This window comes from Strongylocentrotus purpuratus, unplaced genomic scaffold, assembly GCF_000002235.5.
Source record: "Strongylocentrotus purpuratus isolate Spur 01 unplaced genomic scaffold, Spur_5.0 spur5_scaffold_19, whole genome shotgun sequence".
NCBI lineage: Eukaryota > Metazoa > Echinodermata > Echinoidea > Camarodonta > Strongylocentrotidae > Strongylocentrotus > Strongylocentrotus purpuratus.
This window is the reverse complement of record NW_022145604.1, coordinates 30,022,673-30,033,047: the sequence shown is the minus strand read 5'-3', so window position 1 is coordinate 30,033,047 and position 10,375 is coordinate 30,022,673. Positions and strand designations below refer to the sequence as shown.

The 10,375-nt window shown below is 37.7% G+C and overlaps 1 protein-coding gene across 2 annotated transcripts in view; it reads right to left on the bottom strand.

The window, feature by feature from the left end:
• Positions 1 to 554: 554 nt before the first annotated feature.
• The window catches only part of LOC588241 (retinol dehydrogenase 7), a 28,859-nt gene continuing 19,038 nt past the window's right edge, over positions 555 to 10,375 (bottom strand). For both annotated transcript variants that reach the window (XM_030990846.1, XM_030990845.1), the window contains exons 4-7: positions 6,735 to 6,961; positions 5,257 to 5,515; positions 3,394 to 3,563; positions 555 to 2,412 (exon numbers count right to left, since the gene is read on the bottom strand). In XM_030990846.1, the coding sequence (XP_030846706.1) occupies positions 2,189 to 2,412; positions 3,394 to 3,563; positions 5,257 to 5,515; positions 6,735 to 6,961 (880 nt within the window). In that variant the 3' untranslated portion in view covers positions 555 to 2,188. The remainder of the gene's footprint in view (positions 2,413 to 3,393; positions 3,564 to 5,256; positions 5,516 to 6,734; positions 6,962 to 10,375) is intronic.

Here is a 10,375-nt window from a genome sequence, read left to right as displayed (position 1 = left end):
TTTGCATCTTGCCTTTTAAAATTTCGAATAATGAATGAGAATCATTTTCGAACTTTTGAAATCCAAAGTTTTTGAGAAAGTACTCCCTGAAGCTTGCCCTAGATGTTCATAGGCATAGAGTAAATCACCCAATAATCTGGAATCTTCCCAAGAAGTATAAGAATAATCTGTTCTTGTACAGGGCATTACACATTATGATTAAACGTCCCTATGCGCTTCCATTTAGAGCTTTGGAAATTATTACCCTAGCTTTAGCTCCGGCAGCCGTTTTCAGCACACAGACAGTGTATTTCAAGGAATAATCCTACAAGGTGCCCACTTACCTCACCTGGGTGGAGTGTGGCAAATGTAGATTAAGGCAGTGATTCAAAGGAATTGACCAAACTAAAAACTAAACCTCGATTATATCCACTTCAGTATGCTAGTTTAGTTTCTTATATGGTTAGGAAATACTATATTACTTATAAAATATGTGACTAAAAATCCACATCTTCCAGCCACAGTAATAGTTAAAACCATAATTTTTCCTCTTTTTTTTTTTTTTTTTTTTTGGGGGGGGGGGGGGACAATAGTTAGAGCGCTTTCGCAAAGACGACGGAAGCAAAGACAACGGGATAATTCACTCAACCGAGATCATCCTGTACTATGCTCCTGTCTACATTTGTAATCTAACTTAAAGGTGTCAATTGGCTGGAAAATTCGGGTTGTTGGTTGCCAGTCCTCTATTCAAAGTTTGCTGAAATAACAAACTAGCTTGTATTTCACATTCTTCACATTTACGTGACTTTTTAAAAATTTAGTTGGTTTGAAAAAGGACAAGAATATTTCTCTCTTCTATCTCTTATTACATGCTCGCGCAGTTTCTCAGAATAAACTTATTTTTGTACACTAATACATTTTTCTGCAACACAATGGCATCTGCAGTGTAAACGGGCTCTGTGCATACACATTTAATACCCCACATATTGGAAGTCAGAAATTCACCTTTTTTACCCATTACAATCGTAATACATGCACCATTTCAAATAGATCAATACATATTATGCTGTATAGAAATATATGACATATAAACATAATTAACATCAGAATGGCAGTATTTGGCAGTTATCAAAATATACTTTACAAAATAGACAAGATTATTTACACTATCGTCTAGCATTCAATACCTCTCACATCTGATAGACCTGGGGAGTGTTTCACAAAGACTAAGATAGACTTTAAGTTGGACTTAAAGGGAGTGGGTAGTCAGTTTCCATGTGCAGAAGGCCGTAATGCGCTGACACCAGACTTGGTGGAAATACCATTAATGGGAGTACAAATCTGCACACAGCAAACCCTTTGGCCAGTCAAGAATTACCCCCTGGTCTCTCGGAGCATGCTCGGAGATTCTTCGGCCGAAGGAAAAGCAAAGCATTACATAAGGTCTAATGGTCATAAAACTCGAGGCTAACCCTGGTGATTGACAACACCTGTTTTGGGGTAAACACCTGAACGGTGTCAAATTCCCCATGAGAGCTGACTTCTATGTGACTTTAACTATGGCAGGCCGTTCACGCCACTGTTTGATTTTACCATTAACTGGCATTGGTCTCTGAAGGGACGTATAAATCGTGGCCACAAATCTACAGAATCATCCTAAATAATCATTTTAAACACAATTTCATAATATTTGGAAACTGAAATACTGTAAAATCAGAAACCTATGTAAAATATGACTTTCATGAATTGTTCACCGCAGCTGGTTACCACGGAAAGAAACTTTCACGGATCTGGACCTTCGCAGCATTTACGAAAGTGTCACAGACGCAAAACCTTCTTGATTTTACAGTACAGCTCAAAAGAGCCAGTGAATGGGAATAACTCTCTCAAGTTACTGTTGTTTAGGAGACAGAGTGTAGAACACACACAAGCACATATTGGTAGGAGCACAATTATATAAATCCTGCTTGTGAAATATTTTGAAAATGTCTTCAGAAGAGAACCGTACATTGATTCACAGCACCTTGGATAGATAGAACATCTGGGGGGCATTTCACAAAGCCTTTTTTCAATGACAAATGACAAATGACAAAAGTCAGTGACAAATCTGCTGATGACCATTCCGAAGCAAGGATTTCAGTAGCTTATAACAAAAACTGTCATTTGTCACTGATGACAAGTTTTGTGAAACACCCTCCTGTTCATCCTTTCATCGGTTGTTCTTAATAATGGGGAATCCACCCATACTGATCAGGTGATCACTGATGATGTTAGGTATGTAAGACAGCGGAATCCAGATGTACTTGGCGTCCCAGCCCACTCCGTATCTCGTCTTCGGCCACCGACTGAAGAGGGCGTGTTCCATGGCGTCGCTCACCAGGTGGAGCTTCGTCGATGTCCGGTTGTCAAGCATGTTGCAGACGTTTTGCCGCACTGGAGAGGTATTGGAAAATAGGGAAGAGCTTTACAATGCTAGAAAATGACACCAGATTTTGAATAAATTATTAAGAAATGCTCATTGAAATGCAGTGTTCATCCAATCAGGCGTGCAGATTTAAAGATTAAAGCATTCAAAACAACGTTATTGATATTTGGTCCATTAATCATTTGGTCTAACAACCATTAGGCTAATGACCATTTTAGGCAAATATCCATTTGGTCTGACGAACATTTTAGGCTAACAACCATTTGGTCTGACGAACATTTAGGCTAATAGCTATTTGGTCTATTTTCCATTTGGTTTAATCTCCAATCAATAAGTCTACTACACATATTTTTAATAATTATGATGATTATTATTCATGATTAAATGACTAATCGACCACATGGATTGTAAACAAAATGGTGTTAGACAAACTGGGAATTAGACCAGCTTGAAATTAGACCAAATGAGCAATAGACCAAATGGGTGGTAGACTTATTGGAGATAAGACCAAATGACTATTAGTCTAAATAGTCGTAGATGGAATGATATGTAAATGGAATGATTATTAGACCATGTGGAACGTAGATGGGCTGGGTGTAGACTATAAGGGATAGACCACTTTGGTAGTAGACAACCAGGTTGTGGACCAAATGGCAATAGAAGTAGAAGTGTCGTAGTCGAGTGGTTTAAGCACTTGACTTGGAATTCAAAGGTCGTGGTTCGATCCCTGACAAGGAACTAATGTCCTTTGGCAAGGCATTAATCTTCATTTGCCACACTCTACCCAGGTGAGGTAAATGGGTACCTGGTAGGAAGAAATTTGTTGAATGCTTGAGCACCTCTTAATGGTAGCTCGGTTAAAGCCGGGTAAAAATATGATTGCATGGCCCTCGGGGGGAACAGTATGGATACTGATGAGGCTACCCAGGGTAAACAAGACATATTATTATTATTATATTATGAACACCTCTCCTCAGGTAGGTACTTACATTTTTGGAAGCCCTCTTCTATGAATTCTGATTTTCTCTCGGGTGTGAGTCTATCCCAGGCCTTGTCTAGATTATTTGTGAAGTTGTTTTTACTGGATATCAATGTCCTGAAGAATCCTGGTTCTATAATGGCTACGTTGATGCCGTAGTGAAACATTTTAGCTTCTCTCCTGCATAGGACACAGAAAAATGAAAGAAAGAAAGGAAGGTAAGAGTTTTGTTTTGATCTAGGCAAATAATATGATGTAATAATGGCTAAGCTGTTCTATAATCGCTATGTTGATGCCATAGTTTCTTATCTCCTGCACAGAAATTATAAACAAAATGATATGTAAGGTATTTCTATTGATTTAGGCAAATAATATGATATGAATATGTGATGGTTCATCTATGATAGCTAATTTGGGCTCCTCTCCTGCATCAAATCAAAGAAAGGAAAGAAACAAAGTAAATTGTATGGGTTAGTATTAAAGCCCCACTGCACTACTTATAGCTAATTGCGCCCTCTATACAACCAACAATGCCTAAGCGGTACCTGTTGATCCCCCATGGTCCACTTTTTCTTATGTTAATTGAGAGCTGATTTGATGAGATAACCACCTGCCAGTGACCTTGCAGGGAGGTCTAATCCCTCCATGCCAAACTAGTGCAGAGGGCCTTAAGTAAAAGCTAGATGTAAGTTCCATGTTGGTGATATTGAAGCTAATGTATATCTTAAAAACAAATAATTTCATAGTTTCATAATCTGCCTTTTGAAAGTATATTAAGGAGCTAAACGTCTATTGTCTAAAAATTAATCATATAATAAAGTATAAAACTAGCCCAAATAAATGTCAGAATGAACAAACAAATTTTTGAAAAATGGTTAAATGAATAGTTCAGTTCCCTAACCCCTCAAGGTTTGTTTTTCCTATATAATAAATACCAAGGATATTTCAGTAATACTTTAATATCATTGACCATAGAAGGTCACCAAGGGATACCACACACATCCTCAATGATGGTTGATGGAGCATTGTGGTTAAGTGGTGAACTCAATCAATAAGTAAACAATCTGAAACCTTGCCTGGCTTCCCAGAAAAGTAATTTTATTGTACTTAAAGCTGGGATTCATGCATGGAGGAGAAATTCCTTTTATGCTTTTAAAGCCATAATGGGAGAACATATCTTACAAATAACATGCACAATAACGAATTGATTCTAGCACATGAAATGCAACAATTTCAGTAGCTTGTAACACTTCATGTAATTTGTTGATAATAATAATAATAATAATATTGGATTCTTATATAGCGCATGTATCGACCTTGCAAGGTCCTCAAGGCGCTCCAACATTACCCGGCTATGCTAGGCTGCCGATTTCAGCGCTCACAGCAGTGAAGGAATTCCTTCCTACCGGTCCCATTTAACACCTGGGTGGAGAGTGGCAAGTGTAGATTAATGTCTTGCCAAAGGACATTAGTGCCGCGGCGGGACTCGAACCACGGACCCTGTGATTCACAGTCCGACGACTTATCCACTACGCCACAACACCTCTACATGATAACAAATACATGTATGAAATTCTGCACCTGGTTATAAACCCAGGATAATATTGAGGCATTATCACTGTGATATTAAGCCTAATACACTAGCAGAAACAAGCAAGGCAGTAAGTAACATGTTGACCAAGAGAAACAGTAATTCCAAATACCCCCCCCCCCCCCCCCCGCAGTATTTTTTGCATTTTAAAGGGGTTAGGAGATGGGTCACTCATATCATTCAAAAGAATTGCATTTTATGGGGGACTCATAATAAAGAATATGTCAGTATAGACATGCACCCAAAAAGGATATGAACCCTTGATCTAAAGAATATACATACCTCACTGAATCTGAAAAGGCCTCCACGCCAAACTTCGAGACCGCATAAGCACCACTCGGCAGGGCAAACCTGCCCTCCATGCTGGCCACGTTGACTATCCTTCCCTTGGCTTTCCTGACAAGCGGTAGGAACGTGACGCACATGTCCATCAGACCAAGGATGTTCACATCAAGAACTCTCTTGTAGTCCTCTCTCGTATGCCACTCCTGGAGACCACATGCTACCGATATCCCGGCATTGTTCACTAACCCCCACAGACCTGTTGGAATTATGAGGCGAGAGGATTTTTAATGGTCATACTTGGTCCTGTAACAATTATTGATCATGATGTTTTTTTCATACACTGTATGCTGGACAAAATTCTGCAATGAAGCCATTTTACTGCAATTGAATTAATTTTCAATCAACTATTATCGTAACCTTATCCTTCGATGTTTAGAAAGCTTGTTTGCATTCTAAGACACTTCCTCGTAATAATATTCTAGACAGGCTCTACAACACATTTCTTCTTAGAGGGGAACATTATAGATGACCACTACAGACAGGTGGCGGATAAGACAGGTTTGACTGTCATTAAGGTCAACTTTAATATATGACTAATATAAAAACAATTACAAAAGTCAAAGTACATGAACATGGCGCCTATCAGCAAACCACAAAGTTCCTGACATTGTTTTTGAACACCCAGACTTTTTATTTATAAGGAAAATCGAGTGGGAGGGTTTTGCCATACTACTGACTATTAGTTGGGTCCTGCACTTTACTGTAAATCTTTTTGATAGGGAAACAAAGTCATTAATCATTATCATATTTAGTGTGCCCCATACCACAAGGTCCTGTATATTGCTAGTTCCAACTCATCTATCGGGAAATTTGGAAGGATGCCATCCCTTTAGACCCTAAGCCAAAACCCCACAATTTAATTAGAATATCAAGGTCTATAATTTGACATTCAAATCGGTCAATTTAGCAGGTTTAATAAGTGCCTCTTGGAAGTCTGCCAGTTATCTGTGATACAGGCCATTAAGAGTGCACTGTGCTGTAAACTCTTGGGTGATTCCATACAGTGTTTCCTGTATGATATTTTTTATTTTACAGTGAAACCTGTCTATAAAGACCACCCAAGGGAGTCAAGAAAAGTATTCTTCATAGGCAGGTGGTCTTTATGTACAGGTTCCTTCAGTGCATGTTTCAATGAGAAAACATACAGACCAAAAGGTACACGTACATGTACTAGCCTAATAAAACACAGAAAAACAATATCTTGAAACACAACCATTTTTAGGCTTTCAGCAACATCATAAGATGGCCTGGGCGTAAAAGTTGTTGATTTAAATGAAACGCGATAGCTCTCAAAAGAGGAAGAATAAGGAGAACATGATTTCAAATAGAGAGAGAGAAAGAGAGAGAGAGAGAGAGAGAGATCAGGAGCTGTACCTGTAATCAGAAAGCATAAAATCTTCATCTCAGTCCCATACCTGTATTGCTGGGTAATGTTCTTTCGACTTCTTCTAAAGCAGCTTCTATATGTTCATGTTTTGTCACATCTAGAACCAGGGTCTTGACGCGTTCTGAGGTTTCTTGGTCGATTTCTTCCGCTCCTTTAGGAGTCAGGCATCCGGCGAAGACGTGGACACCCTTACAGTCCAGCTGTTTAACAAGGAGCTTACCAAAACCACTATCACATCCTGTTATAAGAACGTATCTGAAAGACAAAATTCAAAGATAAAGATTAATCAATATCAGTCATCTGGTTTGCAGAACCTTTGAATCTACTGTATGTTGGCAAATCCGGCTTACATGTACGTAACTGTTGGCTAATTAATATTTGATACATTTTTTCCTGCTGAAAGAATAGAGTTAACATGAAAGATATATGTAACATAAACACCCCCCTCCCCCCCCCCCCCCTTATGGGAGCTGTGAGAAATTTGTGCACTAGTAAGAACTAGTAAGCGCTAGTAAGAGACAATAATAATAATACAATAATATATTACATTTATATAGCGCTTAATACAAAGTTTCTAAGTGCTTAACAAAAATAAAATTAAAATAATGTTAACCTACAAATTATACAACAATATAATACATGATGCATAATTATAATAACAAATTCCTAATAACAATCATACAATAATAATAGTTAATATTTACATAACGCTTTATAGTTTAACAAACAAAATATGATTACATTACATTACATATTGAACAGATAAGTCTTAAGTTTACTCTTGAATGTTTCTAACGTTGGGGACTTGCGTATTTCATGGGGAAGATTGTTCCAAAGTTGGGGGGCACAGACAGAAAAGGCACGATTTCCATAGCGGGTGTGGGTGCAAGGGCCTGGGGCCAGATGAAGATGTGCTGTGGATGATGATCGGAGACGCATAGATGAAGTGCGGGTTTTAGGAGTGACGAGTGCCGAGAGATATGAGGGAGCAAGTTTGTGAAAGGCCTTGTATGTCAGCATAAGAATCTTGAATTTGATACGTTGTTGGTGGGGGTAGTGGAGAGAACTAATGATCGGTGTGATGTGTTCATGTTTTCTTGTACGTGTGATGAGGCGTGCTGCTGTGTTCTGAATATGTTGAAGAGGGGCTAAATGAGAGCTAGGAAGATTGATTAATAGTCCATTACAGTAATCAAGGTAACAAAGTAATATCAATAATAACGAAAGCAGAGAAAGCAATTAGCATGATACACAAAAACAGCAAATTGCTGGTAAAAGTACAGATATGACTTCAATAGATTCATGCTTACATGTACAAACGTTGGCTGGCATTGTACACATTGTACACCGTTCATAAAACATGAAAGTGCGTTGAACCGTTCCAGAGGTTATGAACCATATCATAGAATATATTTGCCTCATTCAAGCAGGTTAAAGTTCAGAAGCTCTTTCCCTTAGATGGGACAAAAGAGAAGTACGGTACTTGAGATCCAGGGTAGCGTTTCACAAAAACATCAGAAGTTCATTGACATCCTAATGAAACAGATGCATTACATTTAAAATGCATTTTGATGTACAATGTATATATCTACTGTAAGTCTATAAACAGTGATAATCACTGATATGTATGACTGTGTTTTGAAACAATGCAGATAAGACTTTCATAAATTTCACTTGATTTAACATGCAAAGGTTGAAGTACAAGTAGGAGTGTGTGTACTAAATAAATATAAATTACCAGTTTGGAAATTGTGCACAATGGCCAATTGGCTATAGAAGTACATGTTTGTTAATATGTAATGTTGAGCTACTGCATTGTGAATGTGTTTCTGCAGCAGTACACCAAAGGGGTTTTCAGCCTAGACTGTAATTTAAACTCTGTTTGGAACAAACTACTAAACGAGAATTTGAAAATAAATATACATGTACGTATGACAGATCATAAGACTATTCAACAATGTACAATGCTTGTATGTGACGTACGTGTAGGTAGTGATGTTTATGAAGTTCAAATAACTGAACTACTTTCAGTTAATCCAAGCCTCCTCCCCCACCCCCCCCCCCCCCCAAAAAAAAAAAAAAAAAAAAAAAAAAAAACACCAGATAGTAAGTCAAAGGCATCAAAAGAGAGCTCTGCTCTCATGCAGCATCTGAAATGGATCAGACTTTAAAATAGTTAATTCTCTGGGGTATCAAAAAGCTCATATTTCCTTTTTAATTTCTTGAATTACAAAGCTAGAGATTAACTCATGTGCTCTGACAAAATTCCCTGAGGCCAAATAAATTGTGATCGAGCTCATAAACATCAATGAAATCAAATTTAAAAAATGTAGCACAATGCAACAAAATGTACTATGACCATGAATGCAAAGACTTTTAACCGTCTTTATTCACCTCAAAATTTAAGTACCTACCGTTGGAATATATTTGGAGTATTTTCCTTTTTATCGTTTAAAAAGCTACAATTCTTTTCAAAAGTGATCTCAGAACTTGTTTTGCAAGTTTACTAAAAAAGAGCAATTTAAGAGTATTGTACACTGATCAATTGACAATATTTGGCTCATGTGGCTTAAAGAATTGTGGCAGTAAATGTCTCTATAACCCGTGTTCCCCTTGCTACACTGAGACCCCTCCATTCTTCATGGAACAATTCTAAAAATATATGGTTTTTGAAAGGTCATTCACTTTCTGACTCTTGTTCAGTGGTAAACCATTTTAGCATGTATACAGTATACTCATTTACTGTATAATAATTGTTGGTATTCATTTTGCAATTGTTAACAATAGCCACTTCAGGTATCAACAGATTATTGTTGGTAACTTAACCCTAATGAGGCCGGGGTATTTGAGATCTTTAGCGGAGGGGGGGGGGGGGCAAAATCCTCCCCCCCCCCCCCCAGGCCTCAATAGGCTTAACAGCTGGTCACACCAGCAGTCCCTGTGCTGTAGGGAGAGTTCGCAATAGGCCAATCAAATTGGTTCACTATAGCTCAGATGATGCTACCATTCCCTGATAAGCTTAAAATAAAAAAAGTCAATTTTTTTTTTGATTGATATACATGTACATGTAACATGATCGAAAGTATCATTTTCCTTGCTTAAATCAAGAAATAATTCAATCATATATTGATCGGAATCAATAGCATTGGACACTTAACAAATAAAATTAAGAAGAACCGTCAATGCAAAGTGACCAACCTTACAAAAACCATATTATTACAATGTATGTTTCATCATTTAAAAAAAAGAAGTAACAAAACATTTCTTATATATTAAAAAATAATGATCAAGTGATGTATCTTGTGTGTCGTGTGTGTGGAGATTTGACACTATACCGCACATACTGTAGGGCATACAGGTGTACGACTATGTAACGTGCAAACAGTAAACACACATACAATGTACAGTGTAAGAAGTGCTTTTGAACTATTGAACTTTCCACATGTTGGTTACTACTCAGCGAACCATATCAATAATTCAATTGTGTTCTCTCAATAACTCAGTACCCTTGTTCTTTATGGACGTCAAGAAGTTATTCAATAACCAAGCAAGCCCAACCTCAAAGGATACAATGGCAGAGTTGCTCCAAATAGAAGCCATAGATGTACATGTGTATGTATGTCTGTCTGTGAATATCCCAGGTCATTCAATTCAATGTGTATTTGTACA